Raw genomic sequence first — 21,819 nt, 5'->3', positions numbered from 1 at the left:
ACACCTCCACTTTCTGGTTGTTTTTCAGAGTGAAGTGGTTCCCACAGCAAAGTAGATCCCCCAGGGAAAGCCCCTGGGGCTGATCCTAGATTAGTCCTGCTCTCAGCCCTCCCCCACTAGTTGTCAACATTCTGCACTTGTCACCCCCCCCCCCAATCCCTGAAGACAGATCTTGAGGTACCTGTTTCTTTTTAGCTTCTCTTTCTGGGTTTTGTCAATAGGACTTCCATTAAGAGGTTTGTTTCCTATTGTTTATGAGGGAAGATCAGGAGACCTTAGCACAGGGCCTGGCTTCTCCCCACCATCTTGGCTGGAAGTGGAGCAGGCTATTTTCAATGAGACAGAGGAACTGGAGACCAAACTGCCAACATCACTGAATTAGGGAGAAAGCAAGGGAGTTCCAAAAAAAAAATCTGTTTCTGTTTCATTGACGATACTATAGTCTTTGACTATGTGGATCATAATCAAATGTGACAAGTCCTTAAAAAGATGGGAGTGCCAGATTATCCTAGTAGTCTCCTGAGGAACCTGAATGAGGACTAAGAAGCAACAGATAGATCCAAATCAGGAACACATTAGTTTAAATATGGAAAAGAAGGATGACTAGCTTGTGTATTGTCACCTTATTGAACTTATATGCATGTGAAATGATATGCTAGACAAATCAAAAGTCAGAATGAAAGGCTGATGGGGAAAAAAATGAACAATCTAGGACATGCAGATGTTGCCACTCTGATAGCAGAAAGTGAAGAATTCTCTTGCTGAGGGTAAAAGAGTGTGTATAGGGGCAACTAGGTGGCACAGTGGATGGAGCACTGGCCCCGGAGTCAGAAACCGGAGTTCAAATCCTGTCTCTCAGACACTTAATATTTCTTTTATTTCTAAACTGTTCCTTAATTTTAGAATTCTAGGAACATGGGAACAAGAAGTAGCTTTAAGTAGTTTCTTTCAAAACAATCTTGAAGAATACTCTACTGTCTCTAATATTGTTAAACCAGAAAGGCTAAAATTTAAAAAATGAAATGGAATAGACTTTTAAACACTTCTGAAGGGAAAAAAATCATCATTGAGTAAAAACACTGAAATGAAAACTCAGAGACAAGTGAAACCTAGCATGTTACCTACCTTCTGATAAAGAAGTAAATAATGGAGCAGAGAGATAGTCATTTTTGAACTTGGTCATTTTGTTTGATGATGAGAACTAAAATGGGTTATAGAAACATTTTTTTTAAAAATGCATAGAAGAGAAGAAAGCATAGATGAGTTAGTTTGGAAAGCAATATCTAAAATTTATTATTTAAAAAGCAAGCATGTTGAAACAGATTCAGTTCTCTCTGTTCTCTATTGAATGGCTCATTTATTTAGGGTGCATTATAAGTTAAAATTGTTTTATTTTATTTTATTTTATTTTGGTTTTTGCAAGGTAGTAGGGTTACTCGCCTAAGGTCACACAGCTAGGTGATTATTAAGTGCCTTAGGCCGGATTTGAATTTAGGTCCTCCTGACTCCAGAGCCGTTGGTTTATCCACTGCACCACCTAACTGCCAAAAATGTTTTAAAAGAAAAAAAGGGGGTGACTAGGTGGCACAGTGGATAGAGCACTGGCCCTGGAGTCAGGAGTACCTGAGTTCAAATCTGGCCTCAGACACTTAATAATTACCTAGCCATGTGGCCTTGGGCAAGCCACTTAACCCTATTTTGCCTCGCAAAAACCCTAAAAAAAGAGAGAGAGATTCTGTGTACTATTTAAAAATTAATTGTGAAAGCTGGTCACTGGGGTTATGAATGGCTATAACCAATACAAACTCATCTGCTGTGACACAGAACATACACGATGTCAATAAACTGTTGAGACTTAAGGACAAATCCTTCCTTTACTAGGAAAATCCCCTGTTTCTAGTGAATTGAAATTAGGATCTTGAATATATTATTGCTCAGCTTCTTTTAATAATATTTTTTAGAAATAACCATGAAAACTTTTATTACCAAAAATATTAAAGGTATCCATTTGTTATAAACAAATTATAACAGAAAGCTAATGAACCAGAATCTCTGAAAGACTGATTCCTCCTTTCCAAAAAGATTTACTTTGAAAATGATATCAAGTCTACTATCACCAAATTTTCTTTCTGCCAGATGCTTTCCCTTAGTAAATGTTTTTAATGGTATTAGGAACCTCTTCAATATAAACTGCTGTTAACATCTGTCAGGTATGATACAATAATTATATTGTGTATGGTCCAGCATATTACTACATGGTTAGATGAAATGAACTGTTGGTTGAAGGTCAGAGAAATCCATTCAGGTATAAAATGAACCCATTGTTTTCAGAAGTCTCTCTGTGCATCTAAAATAGAAAATTAAAGATTTTTTTTCAGCAAAGCAGTATCATAAGATAGCAAGAAACAGCCAATCATTTCTACAGTTATTGCTTTCACAGAATTCTCAGTCCTGTTAGAGCCTTGCTCTTATGCTCACTGAAACCTGCATGGTCTTACAACAGGAACAATTAGAATATTAGTAGTAGGGGTGGCTAGGTGGTGCAGTGGATAGAGCACCAGCCCTGGAGTCAGGAGTACCTGAGTTCAAATCTGGCCTCAGACACTTAATAATTACCTAGCTGTGTGGCCTTGGCCAAGCCACTTAACCCCACTGCTTTGCAAAAAAAACACCCAAAAAACTAAAAAAAGATTAGTAGTATCTCACAATGGCAATTAATGTGGCTTTCTAATTTTAAGTCACAGCTATATTCATTCTCTTGACAAATATTTATTGATTTCCTAATATGTATGAGGAACTATGTTGGGCTCTGTTCCTTAAATTTTCATATGGATGCTTTAAAAGGAAGTAAGAAATCTATATTTCCATCATACTGCTATAATCCTCACTTATATAGAAAAGGATTACAACTTTAAAAAATACTTTAAGGATATCAAAATCAAGTCAATAAATTTGGGGAATGTTGAGGTAAGAACTTAAACATCTCTCTTCTTCCTATACTTTACTCCTTCCCCATACTTAATTCCAGACACATGAAAAGAGGAAGGCCACGGAAATTTTGCTAATTTTTGAATGCTTACCACTTTTCCTCAGAAGTTCTCCTTTTCTGGACTTATCTAGTTCTTCCAAAAAATGTTCAAAACTCTTCACATAGGGAGCAAGACTGGTCTTCTTATAATCTAAGGGACAAATAAAATTTGTGTAACTCCACATTTTAGCAGTAAAAGCAGCAGAACTGTGGTTATGGAGTCTATGAATGTTCTTTAATGTACCCCACTCCTGTTTGGTTGACTGCTTTCATCATTATTCTAGTAATAGCAAAATCAAATGACTGCTTATTAAAGGTTCTTTCTCAGAGAACCTCTGGCTTTCAATAAAAGATTTTCTAAAATAGCTATATATATATACATATATATATTAGAGTGATTAGGCCTATGATTTTTAGATACATTAAGACTGTGATACTGATAGAAAAAATATACAAAGGTTACAAGTTTGTCTCATATAGGATTTTACAGAGGTCTAGGAGTATCCATGTGGCAATTCTAGTCCTCACTTAAGCTGGCTTAATTTTAAACAAAATAAAGCAAATATAAAACATCAGTAAAAATTTTTGTTGTTTTCAAGTCATTTTTATCATGTTGGATTCTTCATGACCTCATTGGGATTTACTGGGCAGAGATAATGGAGTGGTTTGCCATTTCCATCTCCAGGTCATTTTTCAGATAAGGAAACTGAGGCAAATAGAATTAAGTGAATTGTCTAGTCATATAGCTGGTGTTTAAGGCTGCATTTAAACTCAGGTCTTTCTTACTCTAGGTTTGGTGCTTGATCCACTGTGCTCTATCCACTGCTCCTATGATCCAGGGGATCTTCACTTATCCATCCAATAGATACATTAACTACTACTTGTTTTGGACTAGAGGCACAGGGTCCCAAAATACCTCTTCATTGAAAAGTCATATAAGAAATTTGTACCTTACCAAAAAAAAAAATAAAAATCTCATAGGGAGTTTCCCTATATTGACATACCATAGGAATAACTGTTTATCCTTAATTGTAATAACAAACAACATCATTAAGACAATGTTTTAAGGCTTACAATACACTTTCCAGATAATAACTCTGTAGGGATAAGTATAACTATTATAATTCTCAGAGATAAAAGGTTAAGTCACTTGATTGGGTTCTTACATCCACTAAGTCAGAGCCAAAACTTCCCTATAATCTAGCACTGTCGTAATGAAAAGCTTTTATGACTTTTAAGGATTATATGGTCCTTAGTTTAGGCTTTAACTTCCTGAGTCAATTCAGGAAATATTGACTACTAAGTGTCTAGGATTGTGCCAGGAATAGAAGTGTAAGATACAGTGCCTACTCTAAAGGGTTTTAGTTGGAGAACAAGATGTATACCTCTGAAGAAATTATCTAATTAAAGATTAAAATCAGTTGAATAAACAATAAGGACAGCAGAAGCTCAGATAACAGAAGACATTTGTAGAGACTGAGTGGTACTCAAGCTGTCTTTCTGCCTTCAGGTGAAAGGCATTCAGGTGAAAGGAAGCACAAGGAATATGGGGATTGTGGCACAGAACTCTGATAAGCACACTGTAACCACAAAGAGGCAGCTAGGTGGCTTAGTGGATAGTGTTGGTCTTGGAGTAAGGATGATCTGAATTCAAAGATTGCCTCAAACTTTACTTGCTGAGTGATCCTGGGAAAGTCACAAGCTCACTCAGCTTGTATCCTTGCTCGTCTTATAGATGTAAGGAGATAATATGTGAAGCACTTTACAAACTTCAAAATAAATGCTACTTATTACTATTATGGTCCTGGGTTATATGATCATTTATAAATTTGTAAGGCTCCTAGAGGTTAAACCATTCATTTTACACATGAAGAAACTGAGGCCAGAGAAATGAAGTTACTTGTGAAAGGTCACAGAGCTAGCAAAAGATAGTCCTGGATTCAACTCGGGTCTCCCCGCCTCCAAATCCAGTGCTCCTTCTCTTGTACCTGTTGCTTCCAAACTCAGAGAGTCTTGGTAGAGACCCTGAACATCAACCTTCCACTCAGAGCAAGAATTTTTTTTACCACTTCGTGACCAAGTCACCAAGAGTCAGCTTACACTGTCCAGAGAGGACCTCACTAAAAAGAAAATAATGCCCCCTTTTAAAATCACTATGTTATTTCTATTACACCACCTAACAAGACAACTGATTCTGGTTTGGGAGAGTTCCCATTGTTACACATTAGTCCTCAGATTGGTTTGAAAACTGCCTCTATGTTACTTTTCCCCAGTGATCCTGGTTCTATCTTCTGGAGTTACACAGAGAGTGTGTGTGTGTGTGTGTGTGTGTGTGTGTGTGTGTGTGTGTGTGTGTGTGTGTGTGTGTGTGTGTGTGTATTGTCCATCTTCGATGGAATCTATTTAAATATTTGAAGATATCTTTCAAATTCACCTCTAAATCTTACCTTAGGCAGGTGAAACATTCCTAATTATCGTATATGCTTTACAGACCCTTCTTGATAGCATGATTGCCCAAATTTAAACACATTACAGTTTCAGATCTGATTTTCCTAGGTTATCCATGAGCAGTATCCTCAGGCCCATTTAAAATTTATCCTTTTATATATACACCATTACATGTTAACTCCATTAACTCAAATTAAAGTGCTATGTAAGGTCTGAGGGGAAAGTCACAAAACAAAGGGAATAAAGGAAGATTTTTATAGAAGAAATGTCATTTGTCATTGAGTTGGTTTTAAAGGATGACCTTGAATTTCAAAAATACAGGGAAGTCATTCTAGTCTTCTTGTAGAGACAGTAGGGTGATACATACAAGAGTTGTCCATTTAGGCCCAAGTGTGGAGTGCATGGAGGAGAAAAACATGAGATAATCCCAGATATATAGGCCGGTGCCAGACTGTGGAAGGCTTTGAATGTAAAGTAGAATAGTTTCAAAGTTATCTGATAGGCAATAGGAAAGTCATTGAAGATTTTTGAGAAATGAGGTAATCAAAGATCTTTGAATACACAGATTTATTTTAAAATGCCAAGGATAGATTAAAAAGGGGAGACTGCAAGGTAGGGAGGCCTATTAGCTTACCTCAATAGTGCTGGAGGCATCAATAAGTTGTGATGTGTACCTGGTGAGTCAATAACTGATGATGCCTGACAATCCAGTCTCCTTGACTCTTTCCTGGTCACTGTCTCCCTAATACTTAGCACTAGATGGCAACTAGCAGCAGGCACTTAAAAATGCTTGTTGATGCTGTGATACCATTATTATTGCTACTGAGAATCCTGATGATGGGGAGTCTATCTGTGGAAGATATTATGAGCAAGGGAGTTGGCCTGAGGCCCCCTACATTCCCAAGCTGCCTGCCTACCTCTAGTACGGCGCTTGGTGTCAGGCTCAGCTTCACATTCTTTGTTGCCATCATCTTCATTAGTGCAGATCATATCTAATTCATGGCAGATCTGGCTATAAAGAAGAGAACTTCAAAGTTAGATCTAGGTTGTTATTGTAACATAACCACTTAATTAACTGCTATATTACAAACTATGCTGCTCCCAAATAACCACAGATACATTTTAGGAGGGGATCCAAGAAAGCCTACTCAGAACAAAGGTTTCTAAGAAAATTTAAATAAAGAGCAGTCACTCATATGTAACAAACCTTATGGTAGGAACAGTGAATGGGTCAAATTGATCCACTTTCTGCAAATCAATAGGGACAGAAATTCGACCTACAAGAACCAAAATAAACAAATAGCTTGAATTCTTTGCTATTAACAGAGAGCAATCATTTGAATTTGTCTGTTATAAGAAATTATTCAGTAAAACTTTGCTAAAAATAAAACAGTGGAAAAAGCTGAACCCCAAGCATTTTGAGCAGTGTTTAGAATTGTTATGCAATAAAGTTTAAAAACTCATGCATAGGGGCGGCTAGGTGGTGCAGTGGATAGAGCACCAGCCCTGGAGTCAAGAGTACCTGAGTTCAAATCGACACTTAATAATTGCCTAGCTGCATGACCTTGGACAAGCCACTTAATCCCATTGCCTTGCCAAAAAACCTAAAAAACCCCCACAAAACCCTAAAAAAAAACTTCATGCATAATCTGTATAGAAGAAACACTGGCTTGTTTACCAAATCTCTGATCCATAAAGTGAAGGGCACCACTTTGAAGTTTAAAATTAAACTTCAGACAACTAAAGGGGAGAAGTACTATTTGAATCCAATACTCAGAGATGGGATAAGATGAAAAGTTTCAAAGAGTTTAGATAAAATCATGAACAACAGAGCTCTAAGGGGTTACACCCAGGAAACAAATTTTGAGGATGTAACAGCTCTAAGGAGGGAAACAACATCCTACTATAACATATCCAATAATGCCTCTGTCAAAGACAGAGAATTGTACAGATAGGCCATGGTTATTCCCCAGTATGGCAATTTAAATTTTTATTTTAATTCATACTTTGGATTTATTAATACAATTTAAAAAATCTAAAAATGTCTTTTACAACTACTGAGAAAATGTTAAGAGTACTAGATTTGGGATTAAGAATCTCAACTCTGTTGGGGTGGCTAGGTGTTGCAGTGGATAGAGCACCGGCCCTGTAGTCAGGAGCACCTGAGTTCAAATCTGGCCTCAGACACTTAATGATTACCTAGCTGTATGGTCTTGGGTAAACCACTTAACCCCATTGCCTTGTAAAAACCTTAAAAAAAAAAAAAAGAATCTCAACTCTGCCCCTAAATAGAAATATAACAGTGGACAAATAACTTAATCTCTCTAGGGTTCTTTCCAACTTGTGAATTCTGATATTAATATTATGAATAATAGATTCATTTAAAAAGTACCTAATATGTAGCAATTGTTTAGTGGATAGTGCCTGGCACATTATAGATACATGAAAAATGTTTTTATTTTTTAATTTAAATTTGTTATTACTAAATTGATTATACAGGAAGACATTTCATTCAGTTACCTTATGGATTACTAGTTATATATCAATTTTTCAAACTTTCTATTTTACTAGAGGGCACTCCACCCATAAGATTTTCTTGTATAAAACAAAATATAAAAACATAAACATAAAAACTCTTAAGAATTTTCATTCCCACTTGTATTTCTTTATTTAAACCTTACCTGTTTTAGGATGAACACTGAATGGACTCTTCAGTAAATGGTTAATTCCTTTGCTAACGTTAATATCTAGTCGAGGAAAACAGTACTGTAGCATGATCTCCCACTCTCCCCAGGGTCCAAATTTCTCATTTCTGACAGCCTTTTAAAAACAAACAAATCCAATGTGATAAGCAGCAGAGAGTCTTTTTACTTATTTTTTTCTTTTTTTCTCTAGTTCTGTTATTTCATTGGTATAGCAAACTCTTGATGAAGAAACTCACTATATATCAATGCAGATGGATATCTGTTCTACAAATTCTAGTCTTAAAAGTCTGCTTGGGGCACTTATAGGCTGACAAAAGGTCATCTTAAGGTCAACTGTTAAAGTCACAGGCCATTATAGTAAAAGGAAGACTAAAATCTGATCTTCTTGACTCTGAGGCCAGCCAAACCATGAGGCATCTTTACTTCTTTTTGTAAGGTAAAAATGACCAGCCATTTTTAACATACTAAGAAAAAAATGAGTATTCAATAAATTATATTCTTTTCCTTTCCAAAATCAAGTATTTTAGTGAGACATACCCGATTTTTGTTCACTACTTTCTTCAAATGATCCCAGCGCTGAACTGAATTATGATACTTCTGGAATCCTTGCTGAAGGTCCACATGAAGAGGTGATAGGCAGTTAAGAAACTAGAACATTACTAGCTTATAGCAAAAAACTGATTTATGCAATGGATCCTCATAACAGGACATTTTAATGTTTCAGATATTTAGGGGGAAAATATTCGTTTTTTTAGAACCACATTTTTAAAAAAGAATTGTTACCCCACCAACATAATGATGTCAGAAAGCCCTCCTCATGAAACAGCAACAACATAATCAGTCTTTATTCCTAAACAACTCAAATGAATAAATTCTCCTGGATAAACATTTTTTTAATACTTTATTTAGTTATATGGAAGTAGCAGTATTCCTAAACATCTCTTAATTCTGGGGGAGTGGAAATTTCCAAAGAAAGAATAAATGTAATACTATAGCATAGTGATTTTTAATTTGGATTTTCTGAATGTCAATTTTTTGCAGTTCTTTGGGAAATATAGGGAAGAAAACCATCATTCCCAATATCACAGACAGAAGATATCTAGTTGAATAATTTTTTTAGAAAGGATATATTCAGGGACAAGAGTTAAAATTTTATCCCAATTCTCTTTATTTTCAAGAATATCTTGACCAACCAGGGCATATTCTTCAAAATATTTTTCTATTATGTTTATTGATTTTCTGTAGGAACAAAAACCACAAATCCATTATCAGCAATATATACATCTATGAATTCTATTTAATGGGATTAGTTATTTAATTCACCTATTCTTCAATTTTCACTGAATTGATGTCTAGATTTGCAGATGTCAATTAATTGTATTAAAGCTCACAATAATGTTGTATCAGGAATAGCCTCAGACAGGATAACAGTAGCAGAATAGAGAACATGATTCATAGTTCTAGTTTTGAACAGATTGCTTTAATCATATGATAGCATTTTAAAAGACAAAAGCAGAAATAGGCAAAATACAAAAAATAACACATATGAAGTATGCTTTATGAAATATGGTCTCAGAGAACATGAAGAAAATCTTGAATTACAGTTTTGAACATACCTGATGAAGGGGTGAATCTTTGTGCTTAGATGAACCTTCTTTTTCATATCTTCTCCTCCCTGAAAAATAATGAAAAAGAACTACTTGTGTATTAAATAGTATAAGCAAATTTAAACTTATTCAAGATATTCTATTATAATTATTTGCAACCATAAGGTTATAAAAATACACAAAAATGTTGATTATATTCTTTAAATGTGGATGCTTGGAAGTGATTAATAAGCTGCTCTAACACCTGCAATTTTATATGGCAAGTTCACTTGACACAAATAAATAGGAAAAAACAAATTAACTTCCCTTTTTACTATAATGGTAAAAACTTACATGCAAGTTTGAAATATCAAATTGTCCCTTAAGAGTTTCTAAAATGAATCAGCTAACATGAGTGAAGCTAACTCTACAATGGGATATTCTAAAGAATGTACTAATCATGATAAGGATAGTATCATTTTCTGTACTACATATTCCATGGTTAATACTATCTGGCACACAAATAAATTTCAGTAGTTAAGAGTATCATACCTTTACAAGACTTAGATATTCTACTATTCCAGAGCGTACGGCTGAGGACAATTTTCTGACTGCTTCATCACAGACCCAGCAATGAACACCTCTCCTTCCTGAATATACCCAGAGGCAATGTTTAAATCCAAAATCCTCTGTGGGGAGAAAAACTGAGTGTTTTTCCTTTCTTAATAAATCAACACATATCTTTTTTTTTTTTAGTTTCTGCAAGGCAATGGGGTTAAGCAGCTTGCCCAAGGCCACAAGGCTAGGTAATTATTAAGTATCTGAGACTGGATTTGAACTTAGGTACTCCTGACTCCAGGGCCCGTGCTCTATTCACTGCACCACCTAGCTGCCCCTACACATTATCTTCTTAAAAAGAAAAGCAGAAAAGCATTGGAGTGAAGTGAGAAGAAGCAGGAGAACACTGTACACATTAACAGCAATATTGTGAGGTGATCAATGATGGATCAGCTACTCTCAGTAATTTAGTGATCAAGGACAGTCTTGAAAGACTTGTGATGAAAAATGCCATCTACATCCAGAGAAAAAACTAAGGAGTCTGAATGCAAAGTAGAGTATACTATGCTAACTTTTTTTTCTTTTTTTCATTCCATCAGTGCAACAATTAGGGACAATTTTGAGCTGTCTGTAATAGAGAATACCATCTGTATCCAGATAAAGAACAGTGGAGATTGAACAAAGTTCAAGGACTATTCCCTTCAGAAAAAAAAAGATATCTTATTGTCTGATCTTATTATCTCTTATACTTTTTGTTTCTTCCTTAAGGATATGATTTCTCTCTCATCACACTCAATTTGGATCAATGTACAACATGGAAACAAAGTAAAGACTGACAAATTGCTTTCTGTGGGGGTGGGGTGGGGGGAGGGAAGTAAGATGGGGGAACAATTGTAAAACTCAAAATAAATAAAATCTTTAATATGCTAACTTTTAAAAACTTCTTTTATTTGTTTTCTTCCTTCTCATGATTTTCCCCCCCTTTTAGTTCTAATTCTTTTTTTTATAACATGTCTAATATGGAAATATGTTAAACATGATTGTATATATACCACCTATATCAGATATATTGCTATGGGGAGGGTGATAGAAAAATGTGGAACTCAAAAGCTTTCTGATTGTTTTATCACAGATCCAGTAATCTCTTTCCTCTCCTTCCCAAATAGACCCGGAAGCAATGTTTAAATCCAAAGTCCTCTGTGAGATTTTGTTCAGATGAAATGTTTAAAACCATCTTTGCAAGTAATTGGAAAAAGTAAAACAACATGACAAAAGAAAAGCATTGGTCTATACAATGTTTGCAAATGGCAATTCACTGTAACACTTCATTCCCCCCCCCCCCCCCAGATATTTAAGGATAATAATACATTGACACCTTTTGAGAACTACTGAAAAAAAAATGATACTAAAGTAGTCTAAAGACAAGTGTGGCACAGTGGATAGAGCACTGAATCTAGATTCAGGAAGATACTTCTCCCTGAGCTCAAATCTGGCTTTAGACACTAGATGTGTGACCCTGGACTATTCACATAATCTTGTTTTTATCAGTTTACACATCTGTCAAATGAGTTAGAGAAGGAAATGACAAACCATTTCAATACCTAGAAAACTCTAAATGGGGCCACAAAGAGTTGGACAGGACTAAAATGACTGAACAACAACCTAGTAATATAAATGAATGCTCAAAAGAAAACTATTAATCTAATTTAGGAAGTTTTCTATTTCGTAATGAAGTGAAATATAGTTCTAGGGACTTCCACCCAATGGAACCCAATGATTCTGTTTTCTTCTACATAACAGTCCTTCATATATTTGAAATAGCCTCTCAGGCTTATTCTTCTTCAGGCTAAATATCCTTTGTTCCTCTAATGACACTTTTGAATCCTCTTACAATCCTGGTTGCCCTTCTCCCGATGTGCTCCAGCTCGCCAATGTCCCTCCTAAAGTCTGGTGTCTGGAATTCAGAAACCATATTAAACTACTTTTACCTTTTAAAGCTCTGTCTATGATGTGGATGGCCATGGTCATAAGGGTCCAGCATTTAGAGCATATATCTGCAGAACTGAAGCAGAGTTACCATTAGCGACTAGCTGCCCATGAAAGCCCTCCCTCCACCTTGGAGGGGCTTGTCCTACCTGCAGCATCTCCTCACATCATCATAGTCAGTCATGTCGATGTCAAACACCAGCTCTTTCTCCTGAGCCTGAAAAGCCCCCAGCTTCACTGTATTATGTTGAATGGGCTGTACACAAGAAAAAAATACCTCTTAATTTCAAACAAGCATTTTTATTTGCTCTACTAACATACTACCACATACAGAATCATGGCCAAAATGGAGAAGCCACAAATGTCCATGTTAAATCAGTGAAATATTGTAATATAAACAAAGTACAAATTAGAAATTTTTCTAAGGACTAAGACAAGCCACTTAATCCCATTTGCCTTGCACAAAAAACAAAAAAAGTCATCTTATGTAATTTTGCTATCTCTTATATTTATTTTTTCCTTTAGGATGTGGTTTTTCTCTCAACACATTCAATTTTGATCAATGTATAGCATGGAAACAGACTGCCGGGGGGAGGGGGGGGCGAGATTAGGGGGAAAATTGTAAAATTCAATTAAAAGAATAAAAATTTTAAAAAGAAGAGTGACTTGCCCAAAGTCACACAGCTAGGCAATTATTAAGTGTCTGAGGCCAGATCCGAACCTAGGTCCTCCTGATTCCAGGGCTGGTGCTCTATCCACTGCACCACATTCTTAACAACAACCTTATGAAGGAGATGGTTACAAGTATCATTATTTCAATTTTACTAAAAAGAAAACTGAATGAAGCTAATTAAAAAATGAAAGATAATATGGTTTTGATTCTGATCACTTTACTTACTACCAACATGACCTTGAACAAGTCATTTAAATTCTCGGCATCATTTTGTGTAATCAGATAAACTCTAAAGTTCTTTTTTAGCCCCCAAGTCCTACATTTCTATGGTCAGAATGCTAGGAAATGTAGAAGCCAATATTTTATTTAATAGAAGAGTCTGACTTAAAATCTAGTGTCTTGTCCACTCTACCATGCTACCTTTCAATTCTCACTTTTCAGTCTCTTAAAAATGGCCTTTCTACTCCACCTGCAAGTTGGATGAAATGTTCTCCAGTGCTGACTCTTAACTTGCTAAATTCAATGGTACCCTTTGATCCAGCAATACCACTACTGGGTCTATTACCCTGAAGAGATGATGAAAAAAAGGGTAAAATCATCACTTGTACAAAAATATTCATAGCAGCCCTGTTTGTGGTGGCTATGCAATCATTTAAGGGAAGGATAATGAGGGCCTGACCTAAAGTAGTGGCTATGTTAAAAGAAAGCTGGGACAGATGTGAAAAGTAGAAACATAAGATTTGACAAATGACTGATAGGTGAATGAAGGAAAGTGAGGAGTCAAGGTTTCAAATGTGGGTGATGGACGGGATGATGGTATCCTCAAAAGAAATAGGAAATTTGGATGATGGAAGGGTTCTGGAGGAAAGGTAATGTGTCATTTTGGACATATTGATCTTGAGATGTTTATGGGACATCTAATTTGAGATATCTGAGAAGTCACTGGTGATGCTGGACTTAAGCTCAGAGGAGATTAGGGCTGAATATATAAAGGTTGGAGTCATCTCCATAAAGATAACAATTAAACTCTTGGGAAATAATGACATCAACAAGAGAGAGAATGTATGGAGGAAATTGTGCTTAATACAGGGAGCTTAGGGGAATATACATTTAGAAGACCGGAGATGAATGAAAATTCAGCAAGGACAACTGAAAAGTGGACAAAAAGATAGGTGAACAAGAGAGAGTAAGGTCAGGACAACTCAGAGAGGAGAAATTAAGTATTCAGGCAATGGACAAAAATGTCAAATGTGGCAGAGAGATCAAGAAAAATGAAGATACCAGATTTAGCAATTAAGAAATAACTAACTTTGAAAAGAGTAGTTTCAATTGAATGAGAAGATAAGGATAATGAAGTTTGGAAAGATAGTGGTGCCCTCAGTAGAGAAAAAAGGAGAGTTTTTGGGAAAGAAAATATATCTGTTTATTCTGTACAAAAATAAAAATGAGGGGTGTGTGTGTGTGTGGTCACAAAGTAATGGGGAAGAGGGAGATCAGGCAGAAGGGACACTAAAAGTCAGTAATTTTACCTCCTTAGCAGTTAAGGGTATATTGAGGGGCTCATGACTAGAGTGGTCACATAGAGGTCAATGGAAGTAGAGGGCAGAATTAGAATGTTGAGAGAAGGAGAAGGGAGAGGTTATAACAGAGACAAGTCCTCAATTGGCTATGGGAGGAGGGGTAGGGAGGAAAGTGAGAAGAGGTGGGATGTGAATCATCTTCCCATTCGCAAATTAATTAATCACATATTCCTTGGGGTTAAGTCATGGTTCTCTTGGAATCATTGCAGCCTCTCTATTGGGGAATCACTGGCCTAGGCTATTGCAATAGCTTCTTAATTGGTCTCACCACTTCCAAGCTCTCCCTTTTATCAAACTATCCTCTACCCAATTACAAAAGATATTCTTAAAACAAAGATATTCTCTTGAGAATAAAATGCAAATGCCTTGGTCTGTCACAACATTCTCCACAATCTGGTTCCTGTTTATTTTTCCAGTTTTATTTAATATCGCTCTCAGATAAATCACAGATATATTTTATATCACTCTCCTTCACCCAATCTCTTTCCCAGCCAAACTGTATTACTAGCTGTTCCCTATACACATTCTATCTTTGGTCTCCCCAATGTTTGGACTGCCTCATCCCATTCTACAATAAAGTATCTTCCAAAATACAACTAAAGTTCCTACTTAGTGCATTTTTTTTTTTTTTAGGTTTTTGCAAGGCAAACAGGGTTAAGTGGCTTGCCCAAGGCCACACAGCTAGGTAATTATTAAGTGTCTAAGACCGGATTTGAATCCAGGGTACTCCTGACTCCAGGCGGTGCTTTATCTACTATGCCACCTAGCCGCCCCCACTTAGTGCATTTCTTGATGATTGATTATTACCCTTGGCTCCTTCATGAAATCACTTTGTATTTAATCTCTTATGTGTATTTTTTATTTTCTCAGTAGAATGTAAGCTTTTTGAGTATGAAGATGGTTTTGTTTGTGTATCCTGAGCCCCTTGAACAGATCTTTTATATAGAAGGCCCTTAATAAATGTTTACTGAACAATGTCAGTGCACTAGAAAGGTATAAAACTCTATTCAAAAGCAGTAACCTACTTTTTAATGACTAGGTAACCAGGGAGGGATCTGCATAGTAGGAGGAGGTACAAGAGTTAAGCTTATTTGATCACTATACATAAAAGTTAGCAAACAGCATTTCTTTAAAGATATTTTAAAATTTAAAATTTTCACCAATTCAAACTTAATCTGAGGAAAACAGAGTTCTATTTATTATCCCCTCCTACAGTTTCCCAAACTAACCTTTGAGTTAACTTTATTAAACAAATGTTTTGTCCTTGTCTACTTATGTACAATTAAGATAGCTAGAAACTAGACAGAGCATGAGCCTAAAGTCAGGAAGCCTTGAGTTCACATCTGACCTTATACACTCACTAGCTGTGTGACCCTGGGTAAGTCCTTTAACCTGTCTTAGTTTTTTCATTTGTAAAATAAAGATGCTGGACAAGTCACTTAACTTCTGTTTGCCTTGAAAGCAGCAAGGTAGCTCAGTGGGCAGTGTAACTCCTGAAATGAGTAAGTTTTTGTTGTTTCAATTGTATCCATAGCTGTTGCTTTAGTCACAGTACCACCTAGCTGCCAGAGGCAGGAAGACCTGAGTTCAAATACAGCCTCAGACGCTCACTTGCTATGTGACCCTGGGTAAGACATTTAACTTCTGTTTGCATTAATTCACTGAAAAAGGAAAATGGCAACCACTTCACCAGTATTTTTGCCAAGAAAACTCCATACAGGGTCATGAAGAATGGGACATGACTAAATGACTGAATTATAACAACAGCAGCAGCAACAACAATGTACAAAAAAATATATTATTGCCTCAACTATCACATTTGAATTTCACCAATTCCTTCAATTCCTAAGAAGTCAGCAGTTCAGGGCAGTGAGTGGTCTCCAAAGTGGAGATGGGAGTACTCTGGGAATGTATGTGAGCAATCTGTGGGAAGTGGGGTTTGTCCCATCACACCCACCTTGTGATACTAGATCACAAGGGCTGATCCTTGAGGTAACTACAGTAATTCTGATACACATACTCCCCGCACATCATCTCTGGCCTTTTGTCCTTCGTCTACTCACAAAGCCTAGTTTAGGCCCTTTTCACTTCTTGCCTATATTGTTGAAATAGTATCCTAATTAATCCCCTGCTTCAGTTCTCTTTGTAATGAAATCCATCAGTCACAAAGCTGCCAAAGTGGTTTATGTCTAACAAAGTCATTCACCTTCTCAACCAATTCCAGTTTAATGAACTTATATGACTTGCTATAGCTGTGCTTCTTTAGCAAAAATACTTCAACAAGGTTAGGGACCCAATATATACTAAGTAGAAATACACAGATAGGATGCAGCTAGGTGGTGAAGTGAATAGAGTACCAGGTCTGGAATCAGGAGGAAATGAGTCAAATCTGGCCTCAGACACTTATCACCTAACCATTTACTAATTGTGTGACCCCGGGCAACTCATTTAACCCTGACTGCCTTGTCCTCCTCCACCAAAAAAGTGCAGACACTTACTCTGTGGGAATATACTGCTCCAATATCAATTTTGTATGGATTCAATTTCTGTATCTCCTTTTCCATCTCACTCTGGTTGTTGAAAGATTGGTAGCGAATGTATATGTCATCCTTCAATGTGAATGAAAACTCCCGGTGCTGAAAATAATTCTTTACCACTGCAAAATACAAGTTTCGTTTTAAATTTATGTGTTTTTTTTTCATATTTCAGTTCAAAGCAGATATGACATTAATCAATAAATACTGAAGACTTACTATTCAATTTCAATGAATTAGTGTTAGCTAAGTGTGCAAAATATGTTAAGGAGCCGTGAATGGAAAAAAAGTCACATGTACATAAAAATTGAGGTTGTCTTGTTATTTATAGGGGAAGAGGGGGAAGAGAAAGGGGCAAGAGAACTCAAAACAAGGCAATATTCCAGAAAAAGCCACTTTTAAGCTGATCCCAAATAAAATATTTCAGTATGATTACTACAGTATCTCCATATTTTAGACAGTGGACACAGTAAATTAAAGAGACTTGTTCAATCTCAGTCATTGTCTTTAATCTGGATTTCTAATAACATTACTTCTTTTTAAAAAATATGTAAAAAACTTTTTCCAATTACATGTAATTTAAACGTTTTCAACGTTTGTTCCTTGAATGTTTTCAAGTTCCATATTTTTCTAACCAGCTCTCCCTCCCCATGACTTCAAGTAATCTGATATAGGTTATACAATAACATTACTTCTTTAAGCAAGTAGAATGCAGTCCTACACATTGTGCTCCCTACCTGCCAATTGTAACATTTACAATTACAATTGTCGTAATTACAATGTGACTAGAACAAGGCATCATTGGTGCTGATATGCATTTGGAAAAAAAAATTATTAATGCTAATAAAATATATTAACTATATAAAAGGCAGAAATTAAGCTTACTCATATGTAATATATAGATAATACTGATGTTTTCACTTGATCTATGTCAGATGGTCACATTATTATAATGGGAATTCCATGATGCAAGACAATGACACCCTCATGTGTTCTTTCACTTTCAGTTAAGTGCAGCATCATAAAGGGTTAAACTAAGACTTTTGAAAATAATAAGGCATATTCAATCACCCTGTTCTAACTAAAAATGTTTTTTAACAGTCAAAGGTTTTATGAACTATTAATAAAATTAAAATTATATGAAATATTATTTATTTCATCTTTTGAGAGAGGGGAGATTTCACCTCAAACACATATTTGTCCCTTCTGACATTGGACAAATTAACCTCTCAGTTCTTTAGGCAAATCCCTCAGACTGTAAGCCCCATATTGGTGGAGGGAGCCTTTCTTCACTTTGAGATCACTACAACAATGAAAGTATAGAACCAGACCCTATTCCAATCCCTATGCTGGGGAGTGAGTGCTCAAATTTTTTTTTTTTTATTGTAAATGGTGTGTGATTTTTAAAAATTTGGACACCTCTGATCTAGAACAACATACTTATGAGGGAATATCTGAACAATTCTCTTTTCAGAAGATGGAAAGATAACTTAAACTTTAATACTTAAACATTTTACATTAACACTTAAAACTAGGAGCAAAAACCTGAAAAATATACATAGGAAAGAATTATCGTAGAGAACCAATTTCCTAAAATTTACATGTCTAACTTAAAACAAATTGTAAATAATCTGGATTTACATTAATTACATAAGTACTGTTTATATAAAATATCCTTATTAATATGAATGTTTGGGTGATATACATCATTACAAAAAATTTATCTTCTTTGTCATTTAATGGGGCTTTTTCAGGATTAATATTTAAGTTTTATAGGCTGTATTAGAGGAAGATCTTAAGTCCTATTCTTGACAAAGTGGAAAGAATCTTGAAGATGGAGACCTGGGAACAAATCCTGGCTCACCTGGTCACCCATATGACTTGGAGAAAGTCACTAAACCTCTCTGGGCCTCAGTTTTCTCCTCTGTAAAATGAGAGGGTTGAATTAGATGATTTTGGAGGTCTTTTCCCCTTCTAGACCTATGAAACTATGATCTTGGAGAATTTCTCTTCATAGATCTAAGATCAAGAGACCAAAATTCCATGCCAAACCTTTCATTTTCTCAGTGACTTAGCAGAAAACGGATTAGAACTCAGGTCTCCTAGGTCCTAGAGCCCTAGGATTTCAATGCTGAAATTATATAACACCTCCCTTTCCCCACAGCCCTAAGCATTGATATTCATTAGATGTCTGGGTGGGGGGAAAGGGGGAGAATTCACAAAATCTCAGAGATAGATGGAACCTCAGAAGGCATCCAGTCCAACCCAGAATTAATTAAGAAAATCCAGTCTACAACAAAACTACAACGGGTACTCATCCAGATTTTTGCTAAAGGGCCATTAGTGAGGAGGGCTCACTTTCTTAAGGCAGGCTATTAATTTTGGAAAGATCTAATAGTTGGTACTTTCTTTTCATCCAGGCTTAATCTTCTTCCTCTTCAACTTTTGCCTGTGGCTTCTAGTTTGGTAGTCTGGGGAGCAGGCAGGACAAATTTAATCTAATCCAATCCCACCAGAATTCATCAAGTAACTGCAATGTGGAAAGTGTGAGAGGCGGTACTAAAAAATGAGCAGAGAGCTGGCCCCCAGAGTCAAGAATACCTGGCTTTCTGTCTAGTCAAAAATACAGACTGGCTGTGCGACCCTAGGTACGTCACTAAACCTCACTATTAATGACAATTAGGGCAACTGGGTGATGCAGTGGATAGAGCACAGGGCATCACCACCTGATGCCATGATCTTCTTCAAATATGAAGGGAAAAAACATTAATAAAAATGATGATGACAGCTTACATTTATATAGCACTTCCAACAACAATAATGATGACTAACGTTCACAGCACTTCACCACCAATAATAATGATAACTAACATCCATCAAATGCTTCCACAATAGTGATGATGATGTCTAACATTTAGATAGCCCTTCAATAATGATGATGGTTAACATCTACATAGCTGCTACATCATCAATAATAATGATAACTAACATCCGTTTGATGCTTCAACAATAATGATGACTAACGTTCATATTCTTCACACTAATAATAATGATACAACTAACATGGATATGGTGCTTCAACAATAATGATGATTAACATTGACGTAATTGTTTCACCACCAATAGTAATGATAACTAACATGGATATGGTGCTTCAACAATAATGATGATGATGATGCTTGACATTTATACAGCACTTCACCACCAATAATAATAACTAACATCCATTTGATGCTTCAACAGTAATGATGACTAACGTTCACATTCTTCACCACCAATGATAATGATACAACTAACATGGATATGGTGCTTCCACAATAATGAAGATGGTGGTTAACATTTACACAGCACTTCACCACCAATAATGACAACTAACATCCATTATCTGATGCTTCAATGACTAACGTTCACATTCTTCACCACCAATGATAATGATATATAACTAACATGGATATGGTGCTTCAACAATAACAATGATGATGATGGTTAACAATTACATAGCCTCTTCACCATCGATAATGACAACTAACATCCATTTGATGCTTCAACAGTAATGATGACTAACGTTCACATTCTTCACCACCAATGATAATGATATAAGTGACATGGATATGGTGCTTCCACAATAATGAAGATGGTGGTTAACATTTACACAGCACTTCACCACCAATAATGACAACTAACATCCATTATCTGATGCTTCAATGACTAACGTTCACATTCTTCACCACCAATGATAATGATATATAACTAACATAGATATGGTGTTTCAACAATAACAACGATGATGACGGTTAACAATTACATAGCCTCTTCACCATCGGTAATGACAACTAACATCCATTTGATGCTTCAACAATGATGACTAACATTCACATTCTTCACCACCAATGATAATGATATAAGTGACATGGATATGGTGCTTCAACAATAATGATGATGATGATGGTTAACACTGACACAGCACTTCACCACCAATAATAATGCTAACTAACATCCACTAGGTGCTTCCACAATAGTGATGATGATGTGTAACGTTTGTTTAGCCCTTCACCACCAACAATGATAACTAACATGGATCCGGTGCTTCAACGATGAAGAATCGAGGTTTCCTACCTGCAAGGGCAGGGCGACCAGGGCCCGGAGATGGGATGACCACCCACGGCCCGGTTCCCCTCCCCCCTCAGCTTTCCCCCCATTCCCAGGAGCCCTTCCCTCGGTCACCTCCGCCGTAATTGAGCCAGCGATAGTACTGGAAGAAGGGAAAGAGCCTCCGGTAGTAGAGCTTGAGCAGCTCGGGCAGCTCGGCCGGGTCAAACACCTCCATAAAGTCTCCGGGGCTCCGCCTGGCAGCACCGCCAGCCCGGCCTCCCAAGTTTGGCGGGAAATGGGAATCCTGAGTCTGAGCCTCTACGCAGGCGCGCCGGGAAAGGGCCTTTCGCGGGGCCTGCTGGGACTTGTAGTTCTGTAAACCCAAGAGGGCCTCTTAGCTGAATCTCGCGAGATGAAGGGAGGAGAGGTCATCTGAGGCTGTATCCGGCCCTGGGGAGTCGGAGACACTGGTTGGAGAGGGCGGCGGCCTTGCATCCTACAGAGGAGGGAAATGAATCCCAAGGATCATAAACCTGAGTATGGAAATACTTCTGGCGTGACTTCACATGCATAATTGACAGCACATTCCTTGCCCTTATTTATTTTAGGTTTTTGCAAGGCTAAGTGGC

General features: G+C 36.6%; 1 protein-coding gene across 1 annotated transcript; it reads right to left on the bottom strand.

The window, feature by feature from the left end:
• Window positions 1-1,180: 1,180 nt before the first annotated feature.
• On the bottom strand, window positions 1,181-21,501 carry PRIM1 (DNA primase subunit 1). The gene is made up of 13 exons (XM_074226347.1): window positions 21,323-21,501; window positions 17,063-17,220; window positions 12,461-12,567; window positions 12,314-12,387; window positions 10,320-10,456; window positions 9,798-9,856; window positions 9,311-9,420; window positions 8,719-8,810; window positions 8,158-8,296; window positions 6,684-6,753; window positions 6,394-6,488; window positions 3,081-3,179; window positions 1,181-2,347 (listed from the first exon to the last, which is right to left on the bottom strand). Exons 1-13 carry the CDS (start codon window positions 21,423-21,425, stop codon window positions 2,328-2,330), a joined length of 1,263 nt encoding a protein of 420 aa, XP_074082448.1. The 5' UTR covers window positions 21,426-21,501; the 3' UTR covers window positions 1,181-2,327.
• Window positions 21,502-21,819: the final 318 nt, after the last annotated feature.

This window comes from Macrotis lagotis, chromosome 2 (genome assembly GCF_037893015.1).
Source record: "Macrotis lagotis isolate mMagLag1 chromosome 2, bilby.v1.9.chrom.fasta, whole genome shotgun sequence".
Classification (NCBI taxonomy): Eukaryota; Metazoa; Chordata; class Mammalia; order Peramelemorphia; family Peramelidae; genus Macrotis; species Macrotis lagotis.
Note: the sequence above shows the minus strand (reverse complement) of the source record. Positions and strands in the feature narration are given on the sequence as shown.